At 42.5% G+C, this 25,004-nt stretch overlaps 1 protein-coding gene across 1 annotated transcript in view; it reads left to right on the plus strand.

Annotated features, from left to right (window-relative positions):
- Positions 1-25,004, plus strand: part of LOC310777894 (myosin heavy chain, fast skeletal muscle-like) — a gene marked incomplete at both ends in the record, with an annotated part of 55,087 nt that overhangs the window by 13,346 nt on the left and 16,737 nt on the right. Inside the window, one exon of the mRNA XM_083638240.1 lies at positions 52-222. Coding sequence (XP_083494366.1) covers positions 52-222 — 171 coding nt within the window. The remainder of the gene's footprint in view (positions 1-51; positions 223-25,004) is intronic.

A 25,004-nucleotide genomic window follows, 5' to 3' on the forward strand; every position in this document is an offset into this window, starting at 1 on the left:
TTTTTTTTTTTTTAAACATTTCTAATACACGTTTTTTTCTTTCTTTTCTAGGCTGCCATGATGGCTGAGGAGCTGAAGAAGGAGCAGGACACTAGCGCTCACCTGGAGAGGATGAAGAAGAACTTGGAGGTTACTGTCAAGGACCTGCAGCACCGCCTGGATGAGGCTGAGAACTTGGCAATGAAGGGTGGCAAGAAACAGCTCCAAAAACTGGAGTGTAGAGTAAGAGAAATCTGTTAAAATTGGCATAGTACATGCAAGACTGTTTCACAAAAGAAATGAATTCTTAATGTCTGATTCTCTTCTAAAGGTGCGAGAGCTGGAGGCAGAGGTTGAGGGAGAGCAGCGGCGAGGAGTAGATGCTGTGAAGGGTGTCCGCAAATATGAGAGGAGAGTGAAGGAACTCACCTACCAGGTATAGTCTGACTTACAGCTGATGTATTCATATCAGTCAAATATACAATTATTTCTAGACATTTATACTTGCATATTTACTTTCTGTCATAGACTGAAGAGGACAAGAAAAATGTTACCAGGCTGCAGGATCTGGTAGATAAGCTGCAGCTCAAGGTGAAGGCCTACAAGAGGCAGGCTGAGGAAGCGGTAAGGCCAAATAAATGGGTGTACAATTACTAGATGTATAATACAATTTCAGAGTTTCTAACACGTAAGTATCTCTATGACCTTCCAGGAGGAACAAGCCAACGTCCATCTGTCCAAGTGCAGGAAGGTTCAGCATGAGCTGGAGGAGTCTGAGGAGCGTGCTGACATTGCTGAGACCCAGGTCAACAAACTGAGAGCTAAGACACGTGACTCTGGCAAGGTAACTGAGGCCATTCAACAAATAAATAATTTATGACATATATATATATATATGTCATGAACACTGTTAGTCTGGACATACCTAATTTAATTTTCCATCAGACAAATAAAATGATTAACTGTGTAAATGGTCTAAAATAAACAAAATTATTCCTTTTTTTACAGGGAAAAGATGCAGCTGAGTAAAACACACTATGGCTGACCAGGGTCGGCGTCATGGGGGGGGTCATTCACGGGCCTTGCCCCCCAAATGAGTTATTGTGCCGTCCCCCAAGCAGGCCAGGCAAGCCCTGTCACTTTGCATTTTATTGTATTTATTTGTCATATTACGGTAATAGTGAAGGGATGATCTTGGGTACTGTATGTAGTCTATTTCAAATAGCCTGTTTTCACTTCCACCAATGCATAATGACGCGCGGTGCGCACAGTGCGGGGTGGGTGTGTGTATGAGAGAGAGATACGTCATACTTGGCTTGCATGTAGGCTATATTTTGTGCAGTTGGAGTAAGTAAGTTTCTAAAGGTGCGTTAGTAAGTAAGTAAGTAAGTAAGTGCAGTATTTTGAAATTGCAGTTGCGTTGGTGTTTGTGCGTTGGTTGTTGACGTGCCCTCCCATTTGATTTGTTCTGTAGCCAACCCTGTGGCTGACGGTTATATCTGTTTTATTCTTTAATAAAGTTATATGATTTACCTTCAAGCGCAGTCATGGTCTTTTTTCCCAAGATGGAGTAAGGGTGAATTTTGATCATTGTTGTTACACAAACAATATTTCTTAGGAAATAAGCATGATTCTCATATAGCGTACAAATATATTACAGTCCTACCACACTGAGTGCCAATCCCTGAGAGACGTAACCAAAGAATTTTGCCAGATGACCCATGCCTGTTCACTATAGATAGCCAAAGTCGACGTCACTTCCTGCTTCAGCATGCGCATCAAGAGATTTCATCCGCCATTTATTTTCCCATAGATATTTGGTAAAATGTCTATAAAAATTGTTTTACTTGGTCAAACCAAGGGATTCAGCTATATTTAGAATCAGGAGAGACCATAGAGGCATAGACATCCCACTCTGACCAAAACTTAAAAATAAAATGTTTTGAATCCACAATGCTTTTTTATATTTTGGTCAGAGTGAAATGTCCTAAATCTATGGTCTCTCCTGTTTCTATATAGCTGAATCGTTAGGTTTGAGCGTTTGACCAAGTAAATCTATTTTTATAAGCATTTTACAAAATGTGAAAATGAATTAAATGAAATTATGTCTTGGTGTGCATGCTGAAGCAGGAAGTAACATTGACTTTGGCTCTCTATACTTTTTGTCTATGAAGCCTATGCGTTTTTCTTCCGGTGTGATCCTGCTCCCAGCCTTGTTGCTGACAGCTTGACACCCGTCTGGGTGAACGGAGCAAATCACTAATCAGGTCCAGCTTGGCAGAAATCTCGTCGATAAATATCCCTTTAAGAGCGCAGTGCGCAGCCTACTGTGGCTAATGTTAGCTAGCTAGCTAGCTATGTTACATGGCAGTAAAACGCCACTAAATGACCAAATTGATTTAACTTTTAACCATTTCGAGTAACTCTGTTTCCATACGGACCCCCAGCATTGGTTAGTTGTTTATAACGTGACTCTATTTTTACTACTACTTTTATAACATACTCCAGTTTCCGGTTTATAATTCGGGTCTGCAGCTAGAGTATAACAAAGGAAATGGCAAGCTGCAACAATAAGTCACGTTAAACCGGAACTTGTACCCACAATTATTTGTACAGTCAGTGGGGCATTCAAAAATAAGGTGGATACATTGAGTGTCATTCCAAAGTGAGATGTTATCATTGGAAAAAAATGACACCCATCCACTACAAAATGTAAAGTATATACCAGATTCTCTATATTTGAGAGATACTGAATAATTAACTTTGGGCAATGATGATTTACAAGTGCAGAGCCAGAAGAACGTTTTACCATCGCTCCTGTACACCACAGACAGCACAGGCTAAATAACAACACACAAATATTGCAGTAGCCTGTATGTACAAGTAACATTATGGCATAAGCATGTTTTTATATTTAAAAAGTGGGCGTCAAATAAAGTCTTTGTGGAGTGGACATCACAGTGTGACCGTCGATCGGTTGGGAAACACTGCACTACCCAGATGCCCCAGCGTCTAGTGGTGGTATCTTTAGTTTACGTAAGATGTGACTTGACCTTGCAGCTCTTTGAGGAAAGTGATGAAGCCATAAACCAAGTGAGAAGTAGGGCCATTTTCCATTGACGTCCATACAATCTGACTTCTTTTTGCAGCCAGTGATGTCGCCTCCTGCAGGCCATTTGAAAGAATGCTGGTTTAAGGCACTTCCGTATTGGCTTCATTCTTCAGAACGAGAGGTTGCCCCTTGGTTTAATTCTTGCAGGAAGAAAGGACATTTGATGTCATCTGCTGGCTGATGCAGCTGTTGGCCTGCTCCAGCTGTTTAGATTGTGTTTATAATAGACCTGCAGTGGAATCCAGGCAGCCCCTGTCCTGGCTGCTTTCTCATGTGTAACAATCATTATCTCGTTATTTTCTTTTTATTTTACATGTTTTATACTGTTTGACAAGTTTCTATCCTAATTGCACACCATGTTAGTCAGAACTATGGGTACAGTGCAATTTACAATAATTTGTCTTGGTGGCATTGGTACAAGGACATCAACAACTAACACACAGTACCTAGGCTACATAAAGGCGCACATGGAACAGCACCAGAGATTCAATCCAAGGAGACAATGCATGCAATAGAGAACACATACATATCACTCTACTGTACATCTCCCTAAAACTGGCAAACATATCCACTGGATGTGAAAAACGTGTACTGGGGAGTACAGTGATATTAGGTTAAAAAGGTCTGATCACCTCTGAGTATGACCAGTTTCAAGTAAAACTACTGTAATATAAAGGCTGCATGCTAGAGTAGGCTAATGCTGTAATGTTAATGGTCATTAAATGAGACTTGTATCGTATTGTAGGTATGCTTCAACAGTGGGTGAAGATTCTCCCACTTGGCATCGGCTTCTTAGTTTGTTACTGTCTGACAGCCTGCTTCCTGTTTGGATGGTGAAAGCTGCTGAATATATCAGCAACACCCTGCAGTGCATAGTGTTAAACTCCTTCATTCCAGCACTGGATGTGTCATCAATGCTCCTCCACCTTGTGGATTGATTGATTTTGTGCTTAACCTGTCTTTGATAGGCCTATGCCTATGAGCTATGTTAGCACACAAGAGACCTACATTTGCTGCAGCTATACTTGCAGCTTTCTCTCCTTGCAGAATCAGATTATATCAACACAGTAGGCTACATTCAAATTTAGCAAAGCTGCATATAGAGCTAGACGACTTTATGTTTCAGATTATGATGTAGCTTGCAAGTAGGCTACATTATCCATCCAAACATCAAGCATTTGTTCTGTAGGCTAAACTAGGAAATGCCACACATTTCCTCAACCCCCCCCCCCCCCCCCACACACACACACACACACACACACACACACACACACACACACACACACACACACACACACACGGCTTGCTGCATGCAGTAAATAGTAGCCTATGTTTTGATACTTTTGTCAATGATCTGACCTTCCGACCGGCCCCGCCCACCTCATTTATCGGTCTTGCAAATCAGCGCGCAAGCAACTCGTAGGCCTACCTCTTGCCTTCCCTTCCTGCCCTGTTTGTTGGATCCCGGCCACCGCACAGCACAGCACAGCTGACAGCATATGTCGCGTTTTATGGGGGCGGCAGTTTACAGTGTGCTAGACGGCGTTAAGATTGAGAGGGCACTTTTATTCTCCGTGGCGACTCCATGCGTCCTGGTAATGGGGGACCCCCTTCTCCAGAGATGCATCACTTACCTTGTGAGTAGCTAGTAGGCTAGTGTGTTGACTAGCAGTGTCACAAGTTATTGTTCTAATCCAGACTGTATTATGTAAATAAAATACTACTGTTATACCATGGTTTTATATAATATAAACTTTATACTATTTATTCACACACTGTCACTAGCAAAGATTAGGCTACACTAGCCTCAAGCAAGACTCAGCCTTCAGGCTAAGATTACACTATAGCTTTTTTATTTTATTTCTTCTTCTTTTTTATAAGAAGTAGGCTATAACTAGGACATTTCTTTTCGGACTGAAGGAAATCACCATTTACACAAAAATGGGTTTTTGCTAGAAAATGTTGACTCAGGCTAGTTTATGAGCCATGCGATTTGTGGGCTCTGTCTGCACCTCTGTATTGTCATTCTCTCTCATTCACTTACACCTCCTCAGGTCCATGTCATCACCATTGCTCAACATCAATAGCTTATTATTAGTCCTCTCTGAGTCCTCCTCCAAGGACCTGTTTGATACCTAGTGGTCTGAGATTACCTTGGAAGCAAACAACACAATGGCAGGTATTCTGTATGAAGTCTAGCCTTGGGTTTAATGCCAGCCAGGAAGTATGAATTTAGCCTACTGTTGAATACACAAAAACATGTGTAAAGAAGAATAAGAATGTGAGTCTGACTGATGGTTTGACTAATGTTTTTTTTTCCTGTGGTGGTATTTTTAGTTTCTCAAGTTTGATATTTCCATACACGGCGGCTACAGCTCTATGATAATAGTTACTGTACTAAGTACGGTAACCTTTAATTCACCTCTTAAGATAATGTTGTTATAATGTACTATAGCATGGACTCTTTATACACAGAATCATTTGGGTGTGAAAAGTCCAATTCAAGACAATGGTAAAGTTGCATTAAGTGTAGACCTGAACAAGTTCACGTGGACAGTATACACAGTGGGGAAACTCTTCCATCATGCTCCATTGAGCAGCTTCCTGAACACAGGAATATCCATCATCTCACTGGATCTGCTTCAAGTGTGTTTAGTGGATCTGCACTTTCAATCTCTCCATATTGTATAAAGCACCTTGCACATTTCCGCTCATTGTATTCCACTGAATGATGCCTCATCATGAATCAAAGGAAGGGGTTACTATAGGAAAGTGAACCTTGGTTGGCTGGAACAGAGCAGTGCTTGTTTGGACTGTAGTTATTAATTGATACATCACTGTTATGCCAATAGAGCAGGCGAGGCCAGTCCACGCAGCAGCCCAGCTGCGGACGAGGCCGCGCAGCGGCCGAGATGCGTATGCTCTATCTTATCGTTCGCCCCCCCTCAGGCAGGTCAGCACAGGGTCAGCTGGAAGAGAGTGGCCCTGGAGCCAACAGTACGGCAACCATTTTAGGACATCCTCGTCCGTCAGAGTATAGGCTATCGTTCCTCGTCCGTCAGAGTATAGGCTATCGTTCCTCGTCCGTCAGAGTATAGGCTATCGTTCCTCAGTCTAAGCGTTGTCAGTTGTCATGTCTCCTATAGTAAACCATGTCGAGTGTGCTCTGAAACACCTTCAGTCCTCACACAAAAACGCTGTCATTCCTCCTGCCTCACTTATCACTCAAACTAGCTGTCAGGCATCACTCCTCACGTCTCACACAAAAACATTGTCGATCCTCCTGCAGACTAGTTGTCAGACATCACTCAAACTAGCTGTCAGGCATCACTCCTCACGTCTCACACAAAAACGTGTTTTTTTTTAATTTACAATAGATTAAAGTAGTAATCCATGAGACCCAACATAATTAACATCGTAACACTAAGAGGAACATCTAGTTTAATAATCAAACATTAAACTAGATGTTCCTCTTAGTGTTACTATGTTAATTCTGTGTGGGAGGAGAATTAACATAACACTAAGAGGAACATCTAGTTTAATCTTTGATTATTAAACTAGATGTTCCTCTTATAGGGCTTTCACACCGGCAGTGCTCCGTGCCGGTTCCGGTTCCAGAACCCTAATCTGAACTGGCCGGCGCGTTCAGACCGAAAAAATAATTGGTTCGGAACCTGAAAAGTTGGTTCTCAGCGGAACCAAAAAATAGTTGGTTTTCCTTGGGAACCGTGACATCATCAGTGGGCGTGTCTCATTCTAGGCTGTGAAAACGAGCAGGAAGGAGAAGAAGGCAGTGACAACACAGAGAAAAATAATTTGCAGTAGTCTCCTGAGGAAACCAAATGTTTAGTGGCGATTTGGGCATCTACCGAATCTCAAGAAAAGCTAGAAAGCAGTACAAGAAAGAGCAAGTCATATGCCAAACTTGCAGAAGAGAGGGCCAAGGCTGGGTTCACTCGAACGCCAGACCAAATAATTAATAAACTTAAAAAAATAAAAAATAAACTGAAGAAGGACTACCAAATATTGTCCTCCCACTTTGGTTCTGCTTAAACTGGTGTGAACACGGGCTGGTTCGCCAGAAAGCACCAAGGTTCTGAGACTCCAGAACGGAGCCGGAGCCAGAACCAGAACCGTGTCTGTCTGAAAGCGCTATTAGTGTAACGATGTTAATTCTGTTGGGTCTCATGGATTACTACTTTAATCTATACAAAAAAAAAAACGCTTTTATTTTGAAGGCAAAATCACTCAACCGAAAGTGAAGTTGTAAGAAATTGTTGCTCATTTCACAGAGGCATTCTTGCGGTTTCCCCATCACACACGGAATGACAGCTAGTTTGAGTGATGTCTGACAACTAGTCTGCAGGAGGATCTACAACGTTTTTGTGTGAGATGTGAGGAGTGATGCCTGACAGCTAGTTTGAGTGATGTCTGAGAGCTAGTCTGCAGGAGGATCAACAACGTTTTTGTGTGAGACGTGAGGAGTGATGACTGACAGCTACTTTGAGTGATGTCTGAGAGCTAGTCTGCAGGAGGATCTACAACGTTTTTGTGTGAGACGTGAGGAGTGATGACTGACAGCTAGTTTGAGTGATGTCTGAGAGCTAGTCTGCAGGAGGATCAACAACGTTTTTGTGTGAGACGTGAGGAGTGATGACTGACAGCTAGTTTGAGTGATGTCTGAGAGCTAGTCTGCAGGAGGATCAACAACGTTTTTGTGTGAGACGTGAGGAGTGATGACTGACAGCTAGTTTGAGTGATGTCTGAGAGCTAGTCTGCAGGAGGATCAACAACGTTTTTGTGTGAGACGTGAGGAGTGATGCCTGACAGCTAGTTTGAGTGATGCCTGACAGCTAGTCTGCAGGAGGATCTACAACGTTTTTGTGTGAGACGTGAGGAGTGATGCCTGACAGCTAGTTTGAGTGATAAGTGAGGCAGGAGGAATGACAACGTTTTCATGTGAGGACAAGGTGTTTCAGAGCACTCGACATGGTTTACTATAGGAGACATGACAACTGACAACGCTTAGACTGACTGAGGAACGATAGCCTATACTCTGACGGACGAGGATGCCCTAAAATGGTTGCCGTACAACAGGGATTCAGTGTGTTGCTCAAGGACCCTTCAGTAGAGTGGATGCTTGCTGAACCGCTCGCGGGCTTGAGCCAACCAAGACATCTAGAGCTTATGTGGCTTGCTTTCTTGGTTGAGCTCATATAGGACTTGATGTTACAATCCCAATTGATGATAAACGTCACTTTTGTGATGTCTTGAGTGGAGGTAGGGGTAAATGCTTCACTGGGGTCATCAGGTACCCTCCTTCCTTGGTGTTTCGATGCTGACAGGCCTACGACACCTCCAGAGGAAGAAATTGAAAATTCGATTCTTTAAAATAATTTCCCCAGATATCAAGACTCCAAACACTTCCTTTTTATGTGACACATCAGGATGTTGGAAATATAATTATTTTATTTTATTTTTAGTTGCCATATATATATATACACACACTTTTACATTCCCCATTCAAACAGTTCCATGGCCCACTTTAAGTTCACAACTAACAAGCTGAAATACTTTGGAATACTTTAAATGACACATCGCACCTCATTAATCCTGCTTCCCCTTTGAAAGTCTTTTCTGTTGGCACATGTAGAAGAATGGCATGTGCAAATGGCCTCTTTCAGACGGAGGATTTGCTGCTTCTAACCCTAACACTAGAAACCTTCATGGTGTCCCCTTTCTAGTCTGATACTCATAACAATATGAGAAATGAGTGAGTTGCAGTACTCAGATTGTACACTCAAAATCATGCCATCATGCCTTAACTTGAAACACTCAGATTTATGATGTAGCAATACCTGTCATGATGGGGTGTTGCATCAGTATACTCTTTGTGCAACGCCTCAACCTGACTCCACTGACTGAGAGACTGTGGGAAACCAGCATAACCTATATCTGATACAGTAGGGATGTTTTCCACTCCCATATTCTCACACCAGTGAAAATCTGAACAGAATGGATAGATGACAGCAAACATGACTTACCAGACCATCGCATTTCACACAATTGCCATACGTAGTCAGGGTGGCATATGAAACGTTAATAGCTCTTTATTGTAACGATGAACTGTAGATGGAACATGAAACACATGACCAAATGACTTCTTTTGGTTGGCGCTGCTACCTCAGCTTGACATCTCTGCTCCGACATTGTATTGTGGAGCTGTTTGTTTGTGTTGGTGTTGATGGAAAGAGGCTCGGTAGCTGGAGGCGGGCTGTAGCATAGATTAGCTCTGGAACTTGGCTATTTCAGTTAGCACTCACAAAAAAAAGAAAAGTTAGCACTCACTAGCCTAGCTGTTAGCCACTCACTAGCCTATTCACTATGCGTCACACACTAGTGATGTCATCTACCTGTGACCGCGGTAGGCTGTTGCACATCTGTATAGCAGGATATGGTGAATACTCTACATCAGGGATACTCAACTTGCTTTGCCCGGGGCCCACTTTCATGAAATGATAGAAGGCCAGGGGCCAGTTAATAAACAAACAATATACATTTTTCTGTAGCGGATTGTAGGTTTTTGGGGTGTCAGCCGGAGTTTAGTCTGACAATGTTGTGCACACCGGATAGTTAGTTAGGTTAAGTTAGTTAGGTTAAAGGAACACTCCGCCCATTTTCAACCAGCTTTGTATCATTAGAACATCAGTAGTATATCAGAAAACTGTAAACGGTTTTGAAGTCTGTCATTTAATTTGACAGTTATTGAATGTTAAAGTGTGGACCAGTGACATCACTGGTCTACACTAACTCAAATTAATAACTCATTAACTCAAATCAACTCTCAATAACTGTCAAACTATTCATCATTCATCTAGTTTGACAGTTATAGAGAGTTGATTTGAGTTAATGAGTTATTAATTTGAGTTAGTGTGGACCAGTGATGTCACTGGTCCACACTTTAACACTCAATAACTGTCAAATTAAATGACAGACTTCAAAACAGTTTACAGTTTTCTGATATACTACTGATGTTCTAATGATACAAAACTGGTTGAAAATGGGCAGTGTGTTCCTTTAAGTACATACATAAGTGCCTGGGTAGCAAGCAGACGGCGGTATTTGACAATTTAGCAGCTAAATCATAGATTATTGAAAGATATTCCATATATTCCAGACTGAAATGCTATAACAGAAGTGGAGTATTGGCCAGAATGACATGAACATTTGGACACTTATTCAGCGGGTATCTTGCATGTTGCGTTCAGGTGGACTGTAAAAAAAAAATATATATATATATATATATATATTTTTTTTTTGTGCAATTCCATCGCGGGCCACATGTGGCAATTTATGGAGGGAAGATAAACATTGTTAATTTGCATAGTGCATACTGTACACTACCCTTTTTGTAATTAATACAAAGCTGGTTGAAAATGGACAAATTGCCCATTTAATTGAAATAAAATCTCCTCAAGTTGTCGAAGTTACAGACCGAAAAGCAACTACTACTGTAGAACCAAAAGGGATTATTACATTTCTATCCCATGTACAGCATTATTAGTCTGACCCGTTAATCTGTATCATCTCATGCCAATGAATGCACACATAGGTGGGGTCAATATTGGAAACAATATGTAGGATCTGGCTATAATCCACATCCTGAGCCTACTGTACATCTAATGGCTGTATACAAATAAACAGACGAAAACTGTCATTTAGCTTTTCTTTAGGCCCTTGTTGTAGTTGTGTATGTACAATTTAATTATTAAGCACTCTTATCAGTGCACTTGCTTTTGACACATTTGAATCATTTTATTATTATTTTTTTTTTTATATAATTAGATGTAATGAAATGTAAGTAATTTACTCCTAAATCTGACCTTAAATATTACTTTTTTTTAATCTCTTGCAGCTATTTGGTCACATTACTTTTCCTGTTTCTACTCCATCTTTCTGCATTGCTTATGCACATATTTCATGTCAAATGCTATCTCGATCACCTACTGGCCTATGATCTCATCTACACGTGTTGCTTACTGAGTCTGTTGCTACCAGATGACAAACGGCTCTAACCAAAATAAGACTGCCAGCAAAAAAGACTTTACATACAGATACTGTAATGTTTTGATCTGTATTGTTTGGTTAGGATCATTGTTGCATTTCTGTGAATATTGTTTCTGTTTTGGATGTGTTTTGATTTTGATACAGCTGCGAGGTTCTGTGCCGTGTGTTGACAGCTCAAATGTGTGGATAACACTCAAGCTGCAATATCTGGCACTTTCTGCTGGCACACAAAGAGAGATGAACTGCATTCTTCAGCTGCAGAGCCAAAAAGAACAGACACAGAGCGAATTGGAAGAGCACATATTTTTATTGCGATTATTAGTCAGTGAAACAACGTTGCAACTTTGGAATGCAGAAACCTTCAGGTAGTCCTCCAAGCTGATTATGAGACAATTTATCTTGAAGGCATTTTAGTTGTTGATAATCTATGCATAATATATTTTATGCATGCCTATCTAACAGGCTGATTGAGTAACAACACATTCTTAGCAATGGTGTTTTACAGGATAAATGGCAAGGTATCAGGGTGTACCTGCGCACACTTGTCGTCGCTGAATTCTCGCTTCCAGGATTCAAGCTGGTGCACATTCTGTTCACAAGCTAGTTCTGAAATCTGCACACATACTTTGTCGTATCTAGGAAACAGTTTGTTACTGTGCCAACCGTGGGTGAGCCACCTGAGTCAGTGTACTGTCTCTAAGCCTTATTCTGATCATAAGTGGCTAAGCCTCTTGACAACATGGCTCATATGATTGGCTTGACTGATCAAAGGCACTGTAATCTCTGGCGCGGAGATGCTCAAAGTTTGAGGATTTCAGATCAGATTATTTGCCCCTAGATTAGCTAGACTCATCCTTTAGTAATGCTACTAATGCTTAGTAATGCGTAGTAATGAAGACCTTCTTTCCCAATCAAAGGTCTTCAATTGACATTGTGAAAATCAGTAGCCTAGTATATGCACCAAACATATACAGCATGCACTGTATTGAGTGGAGCAGGGATAGAATGAAGACATTTCAAACTAAGAGCTTAACAACAGGATTCCTCAGCATGGATAGTGCTTCAGTAAGAGCAAGCCCATTGGGAGATCTGGCCCATCCAGGTTCCCTCTCAGTCAGAGAGTAGCCAGCAGCTGGGTTTATTGGTCATCGGCTGGAGTAATGTTGTGTGAATTGTTAACTAAAAGACTAGCCGCTTTCTGTGTTCCATACAAATATGTTAATATGAAACATTATTTTTGTCATGTGCTCCTGCTGTATGGATGCTTCTCATTTGGTTACATCAGCCTAAAAAAAGCAGACAATGAATAATTAAGAAATAATTATTATACACCCCCTGCCCCCCCTTTTTTATGTTGCCTTTTTTATTTGTATTTGGGGGCTTTTCCCTATTCAGTTATGATGATTATGGATGTGATTTTGTATCCATATGGTATCATTTACATGTATGTTATCTGTATGCTAATCGGAAGATAGGGGATTCTATTATTCCCACTTTTACTTCTGCTATTGCTTCCAATATTGGGGAAAAGCAGATCTGGCAGTGTTACTCATATCAGGAAAAAAAATACATGCTTCAAGTTCTCATGTTCACAGACACAAAGAAAAAAATGTGATTAGATAAACAGGACAGACTAAGATGGAGAGGTGGATACCATTTTAGCCTCTGCATCTCCTCCCAGCACATCAACAGCCCAAAACAAACAGCCGTTACAGCTAGTGAGCTCTCAGCAGATGATTGATCTGACTCAGCTGCCAAGTGAGGAGAAGGTATCTGTCAGTCTATGAGTACATGAGGGTCTTCAAAGAGCGTGACTAGTCATGAACTTAGAGCGTGACAACAGTGATGGATGTATCTGACGTGTGTGTGTGTGTGTGTTTGTGTGCCTCCGTACGTGTGTGTCCTCAGGGTGACTTCACCTGGAACAGCGTGTCAGGGCGTAGTGTTGGCCTGAAGCCTGTGCCTCTGCAGAGCCTCTCGGAGCTGGAGCGGGTCCGTCTCCAGGATGTGGCCTTCAGGCGACTGCTCCAGGACTGCGACCTGGGCTGCCAGATCACCATCCCTACATGTACAAACAAACACACGCATGCAAGCATGTATATGCACGCACGCACGCGCACACACACACACACACACACACACACACACACACACACACACACACACACACACACACACACACACACACACACACACACACACACACACACACACACACAATCACTCACTCACTCACTCACTCACTCACACACACAATCACTCACTCACTCACTCACTCACTCACACACACACACACACACACACACACACACACACACACACACACACACACACACACACTCACTCACTCACTCACTCACTCACACACACACACACACACACACACACACACACACACACACACACACACACACACACACACACACACACACACACACACACAGTCCCCTTCCATATCCACCCAGTGTCAGTAGTCTCAGGCAAAAAGCATGTCACAGCATGTCTTAAATACATATACAGTAATGCAAAAAAGGAGACATTCCTAGTTTTTTTCCATTTCTTTTTTGCATGCAAATAAATCATTTGATTGTGTGACGTGCGACTGTATGGCTCACAGTTGTTGCCATTCCAACCTATGCGCTGGGGCCCACTGGTGGGCCATGAAAGGTATTGCAAGTGGGCTGCCAAATCATTTGCAAAACATTACGATCTTCATGGGGAAAACTGTAATTATTATTATTATGTAGGAGAACGCATTTCTCCATTGTTGAATGATACGTTCATTTGGAATCAATTATTCGTTAATTAGCCTATTGCAGATAACCCCTGACTTTTAGCTTCTGATTTCGGTGTGGTGCTGATGGACAGCTCCTTTTATCGTTAACGCATTATTTGGCCTCCATACTGTTTACGGTCGGATGTGAGCCGCAAACTTTTTTTTTTAGATTTTCAAATGGGGCCTGAGTCAGAAAAGGTTTGGAGCCGCTGTTGTAGACTCAATTATTCTATGTTTTGCGATCACGCAATGTGAGATCACTGTCATATGAAAGAGCAGCTGTAGGTATAATTTAATATAATGTAACTGTTGACTGTTATGGATGTGGCAGGGAATCCAGGGCAAGGTATGCACAGACATGTCTTCATTCCAACAGTCCCGTATATAAGGAATATAAATTAACCTTCACATTCCTCTGCCTACAGGGATGTGACTCTCAGCCCAAAATGATTGTAGCATACGAATATCATCTGGAGAAGTAGGAGTGTATTTACTCGGATTGATGCTTTAAAACTGTAACACCTCTGTCTCTTTTCAGACGGCCAAAAGCGTAAGAAGTCACTTAGGAGGAAGTTGGATTCCTTATCCAAAGAGAAAAGCAGAGACAAAGGTACTGTGGATCTGGGTATATATTCATATTCATATTCAGTCATATTAATGGTCGCCAATATGCCCTAGGCATTCTTCAGTATTCTGTTACGCCATGATGTAATGGCAGTATAAGAGAGAACTTCAATGCTCTCCCTCACAAAGGATCACAAATAGTCTTCAGATAAGACTTTCATACACGTCCACACACGCAGTCAATGATAATATTATTGTTAGTATTTCCAACCCAGTGAAGATAAACACAGCTCCTTTTAGTTCTGTGGGAGAGCCAGTGAGTCCTGTCGGCTCTTTGTTGGGCCGGTCTTTTCTCACACACTAAGCCCGCTCAGCCGCTGACAGTGGAAAAGGCGCTCTCTGATCCATTTGGCTGGACCTGTGTGGCGTTCAGTGGAGCAGGCTTTCTCTGCTGTTTAGACCCACTGATCTACTGAGTGAGGATCTACAGCCCAGAGCAGTGAAGATGAAGAAGTCTCCTTGCTCCTCCGCTCGCCCCGCCCCGCCCCCTGCAGGAATGTGAGGGTCTGTGCTGGCTGGCCAGTCAAGGGAAAGAAGAACAGAAACAATGTGGAGAGGGGGCTCAGTCATCGCAGGCCTATCTGGACCCCAGCCCCCTCTTTCCTCTTGTTCTCCCTTGCTCCCTTACAAAGAGGCATCAGAAAGTATGCTGCGCTCCCTGACTCTGGCTATTCAATGTGCATTGCAGAACACTGCTTTCGATTTCGAGTTCCAATTTCTCTTGCGCTATTTAGTTTGAGCAATGGGTATTTCACAGTTCTCACTTTGACATATCATGAAGAATGACAACAAACATAACGCTGTTATATAATGTGTGTACAGAACATACTAAAGTATGCTGATGTGACTGACTGAAAAGACATTTAAACTAGAAAGAGTCATTTAACATTATATCACTGTTGACTTAGAGACAACAATATGAACTTTGTTTCCCCCCTGTGTCTTGCCCTCCCTCCCTTGCACAGAGACTATGCCTCAGGCGTTTGGCATACCGCTATCGCAGGTCATATCCAATGACCGCGCACACAAGCAGCGGCAGGAGCCCCAGCGGGAGGAGCACAGGGACCCCACTGATCTGATGCAATCCTTCCTCCACTTCACCTCCACCTCCAGAAGGGCCAACAGAGAGCTCTCCAGCAGCAACTCGTCCCTGAGCTCCACCTCGGAGACCCCCAGCGAGTCGCCTCTGCCCAGCACGCCGGAGGCTGCCCCGCGGACACGCAGGAGGGTAGGCTTTTCTGTCGATAATAATAACTCATCGGAATAGGCCGCTAGTTCTCTGCGGTAATCTTAATATGTGACCTTTGCACATAATTGAGCTGGTGAGGATGATGTGGGGGCGGGGCTTATTCAGCCCTGAAGTCACAGCACACAACGTGTGATCTCCTGTGTGACTGTTGATCAGGAGGCAGTGACTGTACGCTCCTCACCCCGTCTGTCTGGCAGGGCGGAGTGTCTGTGGATTGCATCACTGACCTGGATGATAACCAGTCTCGGCTCCTGGAGGCCCTGCAGCTGTCTCTGCCGGTCGAGACGGCTAGCAACAGGAAGAAGCAGCACGACAAAAAGCTGAGCCTGAACCCCATCTACAGACAAGTGCCCAGAGTGCTGGATTGCTGCTGCCAGCATCTGGAAAAAAACGGTACACATGATCAGAATCCAAGAGGTTATACGAATAAGAAGATGTCCCATGCACAGCATGCACAGTTTGCAATGTGAAGCCTGTCTTCCTTAGTGGAAACATTATGGTATGATTCAGTGATGAATGGTGTGGGCGTGGTCTTGTGTATCGTAAACTTTGAATGAGATCCTAAATAATATTCACTGTTCTGTTTGGCACTATAGGGATGGGATGATATATCAAAATTAAATATAATGACCCCAACACCAGGCCCCTGGAAGACAGGGCCAGGGGAGTGAGAGGGTCATCACAAAAGCTCAAATCTTATCAGATGGGGGACCCTGGGACAAAATCTTATCAAATGGGGGTCCGTGGTCTAATTTGTGTCAGTTTAGGGGTCCTTGACGTGAAAAAGTTTGAGAACCACTGATCTGGGTCACAGAGCAGGTACAATAATGCAGAGTCATGAGGATAATTGGAAAATATAGTATAGTCTATTTTCCAAATATAGGCCTAAACAAGGATATTAGATGTGCCAAACATATATAAACATCGCAAACAATACTACAGCCTAGTACCTAGTACTATAGCCAATTGTGATTATTCGGTTACAAGAGACCTTAAAGTTTGGCAAAGTCATAGGCCTACCTTTGCTATTACCACAGACCTAAATTTGCATGTTATGACTGTTTGATGCAGATAAAAGCAGTTGTAAATGTATATAAACGAGGCGATACAGTGGCCATTACTTTTTGGCACAACCCGGGCGATTTCATGATCGGTATTTGTCGCGCTCATCCCTCAGTGCTGAATCCTCAACAAAACGAAAATAGTCCAGGACAGCTGAGCAGCCCGATCAATTCATTTATATTACGGCTCAGATGTTTCGGGCCAGTAGCCCTTCTTCAGTGAGCTTCTAGGCAAACTAACTGAATCTGGATCACACCCCTGATTAAAAATACAATGGACAGAATGTGCCAGGCCTAGAGCAATTATTTACATACAAAAAGATTCTTCTGGTAACTCAGTCTCACTGGTTTCTACATACAGTATACGTAACTTAGCCCAATATCTGGTGGCACATTCTGGAAACGGACCCTGGAATTGGCAGGGCATTTCAAGTCCCACCAAGATGTTTCTATAATAACCTGCACTCTACCTGGTGAGATCTGATTTACCAGAGAGGTCTTCTCACTTCTTGTATCCCAAGCGGGAACTTTCTCTGTTTTAATCGTGTTCAATGTCATGTTCTGATTAGAGCTAATCAGAAGCTTGCCTTAACAAATTATATTATTTGCACTGACATGCCATTTATAAACTTTTGTTTATATTTTGGCAAGCTAGTGCCTTTACTAGAAAGATTTGTGGCTCTGAAATGTAATTCTGCAGTCATAGGCTACTTTGTTGTCATTTACATTTAACTTGTCGAATCGAATTGTGAACTTCATATCACAGATCAGATAATCAGATCTTGAGATAAACAAATCATCCTATCCCTAGTTGGCACTGAGAAAACGTCTTTATCTTTACTCAGGCCTACAGACGGTTGGCATTTTCCGTGTTGGGAGTTCTAAGAAGAGAGTGCGACAGGTAAGCTTTCAGTTTGAACACATGCTGTGCTTCAATTCACTCTCACTTGTTGGACAGCAGTTTCTGCAACAGTTGTCATTGTGCGTCACACAGCTTCGCGAGGAGTTTGACCAGGCAGTGGAGGTCCATCTGGACGAGGAGCACAGTGTCCATGATGTGGCTGCATTGCTCAAAGAATTCCTCAGAGACATGCCAGACTCGCTGCTGACCAGAGAGCTTTACACCGCCTTCATCAACACAATGTGTGAGGAACCCATACACACACCGGCACACACATACACACAGACATCACAGGCACACACATACACACAGACATCACAGACACACACATACACACAGACATCACAGACACACACATAAACACAGACATCACAGACACACACATAAACACATACACACATAAACACATACACACAGGCACACACATAAACACAGACACACATAAACACAGACACACATAAACACAGACATCACAGACACACACATAAACACAGACACCACAGACACACACATAAACACAGACATCACAGACACACACATAAACACATAAACACAGACATCACAGACACACTGCCTTCATCAACACAATGTGTGAGGAACCCACACACACATAAACACAGACATCACAGACACACACATAAACACAGACACCACAGACACACACATAAACACAGACATCACAGACACACACATAAACACATAAACACAGACATCACAGACACACTGCCTTCATCAACACAATGTGTGAGGAACCCACACACACATAAACACAGACATCACAGACACACACATAAATACAGACATCACAGACACACATAAACACAGACATCACAGACACACATATAAACACAGACATCACAGACACACACATAAACACAGACATCACAGACACACACATAAACACAGACATCACAGACACACACATAAACACAGACACCACAGACACACACATAAACACAGACATCACAGACACACACATAAACACAGACACCACAGACACACACATAAACACAGACATCACAGACACACACATAAACACAGACACCACAGACACACACATACACACAGACATCACAGGCACACACATACACACAGACATCACAGACACACACATAAACACAGACATCACAGACACACACATAAACACAGACATCACAGACACACACATAAACACAGACACCACAGACACACACATAAACACAGACATCACAGACACATACACATTAATGGCTTGTTGTTATTGTGGATTTCATGTTTAGTTTGGATTTTTAATTGATCTTAATTGACGTACTTCTTCCTCTGCAGTACTGGATTACTCAGACCAAGAGAGCGCCATCCAGCTCCTGGTGTTTCTGCTTCCTTCCTGTAACAGCGACACACTGCAGCGCCTCCTCCACTTCCTGTCCACTGTGGCTGCACACGCTGACGACAGCCTTGACAGGGAGGGACAGGAGGTAGGGAAAGAGAGAAGTGTTGTCATGAGCATGTTGTATTCTGCGTTTTTTTTTACTCGTCGTGTGTTTACGTTTGTTTATTTATTTATAACGACAACACACGTTAATCAATATTTCTGTAAATGTGCCAGTGTTAGCCAGCTGGCTCATTTTCAACTGTAGTCCTTTTGGCAAGATGGGGGGAAAAAACGACAGCCAATAAAATGTACAGACAAAACAGTAAGACGCCATAAGGACAACAGCAGCCACAGAACAAGAATTCACAGGATAGAACACACGGCATGCAGAGCAACAAGAAACAGCTACTTAGTTGTTTATTACTAATCCATACAGTAGAGACTAATTGTTTCCCACGGGTATAAAAGCAGTTTTGTCTTGGCCTCAGTCCTCGGTGAATGAGAGTTTTTTCCTGGGCTCTGTGGATAAAGAGTGAGGGGGAGACACCTAGCCTTTTTGGTGGTGTGGACGTGTTGTGGTGGGGGGTTGGGAGGTGCAGCAAAAGACTGTTGTCATTCAGACTCTTAATACCATAATCACTGTGGATTTGTAAGAGTTTGGTTTGTTTGCACTGTATTTTCTGATTGTTCAAATGGGCAGAAGAATACAAAATCTACTTTCAGTCCGTTGTGACCTTTAGTAAACTTTCAAATTAATGCCCATCAGGATAATTTCTGTCTACTTCCCAAAATATCCCCTCTAATTACAAGGGTCACATTGGGTTAATCCTGCTTAATAATTCCAAACAATTGAACAATTGGCTGTGCTCTGAGAGGAATGCTAGCAGAGCTGCTGAATCAGAGATCAGTTCTAGTTGAACCTGATGATTATTGGTTGAACTTGAAAATCACTCTTAATTTCACCATGCAGAAAGGCTGCTGGAATGCTAGCATTGAAAAAACCTGCAGTCAACGAACGACATGAAACCACTTAATTCTGCCTCCTGTTGTGTTTAGGTCACCGGAAACAAGATGACATCAATCAATTTAGCTACCATCTTTGGACCCAACCTTTTGCACAAGCAGAAGAACTCCGACAAAGAGTTTGCGGTCCAGAGTTGCGCCCGTGCAGAGGAGAGCACCGCCATCATCAGTGTGGTCGAAAGGATGATCACTACATATGATACACTTTTTATGGTATGCTACAGTATCCTTTCTGTCAATGCTATGACATGTCGACCAAAAGGCATTTAAATGAAAATCCGTGAAACGGACGATAGACGGAGATAGTCGAAGACAATCTCGCGTCTTACGTCTCGGTTGGTTGTTGGTCCTCTTTCTACAAAACGTCTCACAGAGTGTGGGGAATTCCCAAGCTTAATAGAGTGGAGTTACCTAATGAAATGTAAACACTGGCAATACGTTCCGTGAAGGACTTAGCTTGTGCAGAGTGACTCACAAGGCTCCATTCCAGTAACACTCCTAAATCCATGCCATTTGCTTTTCATCCCTGCGCCTTGTAAGGTTAAGCTCACTGAATGGGCCTTTTAGTATGAGGCAAATGAGTTTTGACTCGCTGGAGAGGTTATTGATCAAAGTGTCATTCCAATCACCGTTTGTTTTGTTTTAGTCAATATGGCTGTCTGTGGTACTGCGGGCGAGATACTGTATGCAACATTGATGTTTCTGCTTTTCACTCGAAACTGGAGAGCAGATGCAGCACAGGAAACTGGAGGGAAATTGGTGTCGCTGAAAATGATCTGTTATGACCATAATGCAAAGAAAAGCCCACCAGGCATTTCTATGGCACTCAGCAGTGCCATAAAATACATTGATAGGAAAAGAAAATATTAGCAGGGCTTTTCTACACTGCTGTGTTTTGGCTTTTATCATCGTTGCCGTTGCATATTGTATGATAGATACTGTATAACTGTTAACGATACAGCTATGGGACTATTGGTATAAACTGCAGTTCATTGAATGTGGTTAGCATCTTTGGGGAGATGCTCTCGAGATAATGCTATTGTATCAGAGCTACGGAGATGTTAGCTGAATATTGTGAAGAAGTGAATATTTGTTAATTAATAAGTCAGTGTTACAGAAATGGAGGTACCAATGAATGAAACAAACTAAAATTGTTGGCACTTGTTCTGAGGCTCAGCGAAAGTAGTAAAGTTTGTGCTCTGGCCCTCCCAGGTCCCTGCTGATCTGCAGAATGAGGTTCTGATGAGTTTGCTGGAGAGCGATCCTGACGTTGTGGACTACTTACTGCGGAGGAAGGCCTCTCAGTACTTGTGAGTGTGGGCCTTTTATCTGATTACACATATCCACGCCATGCCACCTGCCAACGAATCCAAACGATCAAAATGAGTCACGAGTGATGACCAAGTGGGCTGAAAAATGAAGCCCACGTGGAAGTGCCAAAACCTGCAGTTCCTGGAATGGCTACTTGAGGCTGGTTCAAAAAGCGAGTCAACAACCCACAGATCCCCATGTTAAAATGCCCAACTTTACAGCAGAAATAATCATCTTTAGTTTACAGCCTGGTACAGAAAATGGTTTTGGCCTCTATAGTTAAGTTCCCCATTCATGACAACTGTACAGGGTGCTGAATCTTATAACTCACCCACTTACATTTTTATTAAGGCTTAAAGGTAAGGGTACGGTCACTTTGAGTGACAGGCAGCTAGCCACTAGCGGCTAGCCACTAGCTGTCTACTAGACGTCAGCTCCTTACCAGCTCCACAATCACTTCTCTTGCTCCAAAAAACAAGATGGCGACAGTCAAAATGCCAAACTTGAGGCTTCAAAACATGGGTCGACAAACCAATGGGTGACCTCACGGTGGCTACGTCCATATTTTTCTACAGTCTGTGTGGATGAGCCGTTATACCTCATGATTACCCCCTGGTGGTACGTTTCTGTAAGACAGAGTGCGAGATGAACCCCCCTATGTCTCTTTTTGTGTCTTCAGAGGCTCCGGCCTTCTAAGATCAGAGGATTCTTTCTCTCTGACTGACAGACGCTTATCCAGCGACTCCAACAAAGCATCTAGTGGAGAGGTGTCTCCCTATGACAATAATTCCCCTGTCCTGTCAGATCGACTGCTGTGTAAGTGCCATGGGGACAGTAGCCCGCTCTCTGACAGGTTCTTCAGACTTCCTGGACAGTACAAACTCAGTGGCCATTGCAAAGACAGGCCCGGAGACACCTGCCCTACACCTTCTGCTGGCAAAGGTGAGCTGAAGGTATTTGAGACAGAAAAAAAAATACATTTTAAAAGTATATTCTGCTTGTTGTACAATATTCCGCAATGACACGTCTATGCAACTGAACCAAGACATTCTCTTGTTTCTTCTTGTTTTTCTTGTTTCTGTTAAGACGCCCCAGCCGAACCTTTCTGGGGAGCCTGGCATACGATGCTGAGCAAAGACTTCACCGACCATCAGATCGCTGGTAATAGAATCCTCTTTGCATGTTTTCCGCAGATGGTGTCGAGATAATTAATGAATGCTGGAATGTAAATGACCACACTGAAGAAGGCCGTCAGGCCGAAACATGTATGTGCTGTTCTATCCTGACTGAGGTAAATTAAATATTCAAAAGGACTTTTTTGAGTGCTGGCTTTTTCTTGTTTAACTTTTAAATGAATGGTCTCACTCAGGTTCCCATGGGGACGTGTCGGAATGTGAGTCCAATGGATCGTCCGAGGGGCTGAACAGTGAACAGTCACCAAGGCAACAGCCTGCTGCCGGTCAGACCAACACAAACCTCATTGGGTGTGGCGGAGCGCAGGCCACACCTCCCGGTGACTCGGAGCAGCAGCGGCCCCCCCGACCAGAGAGGACAGACGGGATCATCATTACGTCACGGACTATGCGGCCAATTAGGAGCCATCAGCTCAGAGGACTTAGCGGGAAGGACAGGACACCCTGCCAGTCCTTCCATCAAGGGCAGCACTGATGTCTGGTCTGCCCTTCACTACTCGGGACCTCTTAAAGACACCCACATTTCTCACTCCACGCCCTCCCTCTCCACCTATCAGCCTGGAGGTCTGAACGCGCAAACCCCACCGAGCAACAGCAGCTCGTCCCCCCAGACTGTGGATCCCCTGGGTGTCTCTGGTCCCGGGACAGAGGGAAAGACCCCTGGTACCCCGGAGTGGCTGAGGGAGAGGTGGCATATATGGCAGATACTGTCGACGGACAATGCAGAAGCCCTGCCAGAAACCTTGGTGTGATGCAGCCTAAGCTCATGTAGATAGAGGACAGGCAGTCTCCTGTCAAGCTGCAAGCTACTGTCTGGCTGCTCGTAAATGTCTGTTTCTCATCAATGCACTGTGTTCCAATGATGGCACTGTACTCCAACTGTCTCTTGGACATGCTCATGTTGTTATATTCTAGTTTGGTATTTTGGTATACAGTATGTAATTGTATACCTTGACCCTTTTATACTGAACTTTTATGGTGTATAGACTAATTAAATGTATACAGAGATTTTTGGGTACATGGCCATACACTTTTCTTTCATGTTTGAATGTATTTCATTATGTAATTCCATATGGCAATGAATGTTCTGTAATGAAGTGTAAATATAAAAAAATAAAGTGTAAATCTAAGTTGTTTTGTGATATTGCATTTACACTGTAATATCTTGACATTTAGCTACAGTACCTTAACAGTGACCTTTTGTAACACATGCTTTAATTATAATACACAAGTCACTCCTTGAAATGCTGCAGTCTCCATTTTACCACCATTCTCTGACTTTGTTCTTCCAGAAACACAAAAACTGGAAGATATATTTTGAATGTAATAAATGACACTATATTCAGTGTAATATTATTATATACAGTCCATGAGTGTAATGCAGTCAAATGCCAGATATAATGAGTCAGAATAGTCTGAAGTGACTGTGATGTTTTAGTACTCATTTTCTGCTTGAATGCCTCTAGTTGTGTTTGTCATGCATGAATGATTATCGTACAGCATTTCAAAGACATTTCAGTGCTATTCCTAGTTTTCATAGAGTCAAACTGCCTGTCTATTTCATCTGCAGATGTCATTCTAATATCATATGTGATGATTTTGTTTCTTGTGACACAGTGAAATGGATACTTTAAGCTGCTGGATACGAAACAGCACTCTCATCTAATACATTCCTTCAGTATGGGTATCAGTCATTGAGTTTTGTATTTTTTGTATTGCATTATTATACAATTCTAAGTAATAAGTAATGGATGCTGATGCAGATTTGTGTATATTTTTTTGTTTTTTTTTGCCTTTTTGATAGAAACAGTAGAGAAACAGGAATGATTGGGGGGGTGACACTCACTTGTTAGAACTTCGTGGAATCTGCCAACTGCATTACAGTATTTAAATCTTCCAAAATCTTGACACATCCAGGCTGTGTAATATATTAGTTTACAAAGAGAATAGCAGTATTTGGTGAGAGAATAACCTTATGACAATGACAAGGAACATGAGTCACAGTGATGTTATCTAGTGATTCATCAAAACTGAGTCTTCTGAAAAATAAACAGTCGAGTTATAACATTGTGATGGATTAAACCTACATAATCACATCATCTTGCTAACTAATGCTCGGTGGATACTGTACTCAAGGAAAGTGAACAGTTAGAATATTTTATGAGGACCTTACTCCATATAAAATGTATTTCAATGCCTTAATTACTAGTACAAAAATGATGTCCTTTGCACATGTAGTAATTGGTGTCCTTTGTTCAAGCAACAAACCATTGGATAGGAACAATTGAGGCAGTTCATGCTATGTTGAAAGGCAGCAGCATATGAATGCTTTAGCTGCACCTCTGACCCCATAAAGA

This window comes from Poromitra crassiceps, assembly GCF_964638095.1.
Source record: "Poromitra crassiceps genome assembly, chromosome: 6".
Taxonomy (NCBI): Eukaryota; Metazoa; Chordata; class Actinopteri; order Beryciformes; family Melamphaidae; genus Poromitra; species Poromitra crassiceps.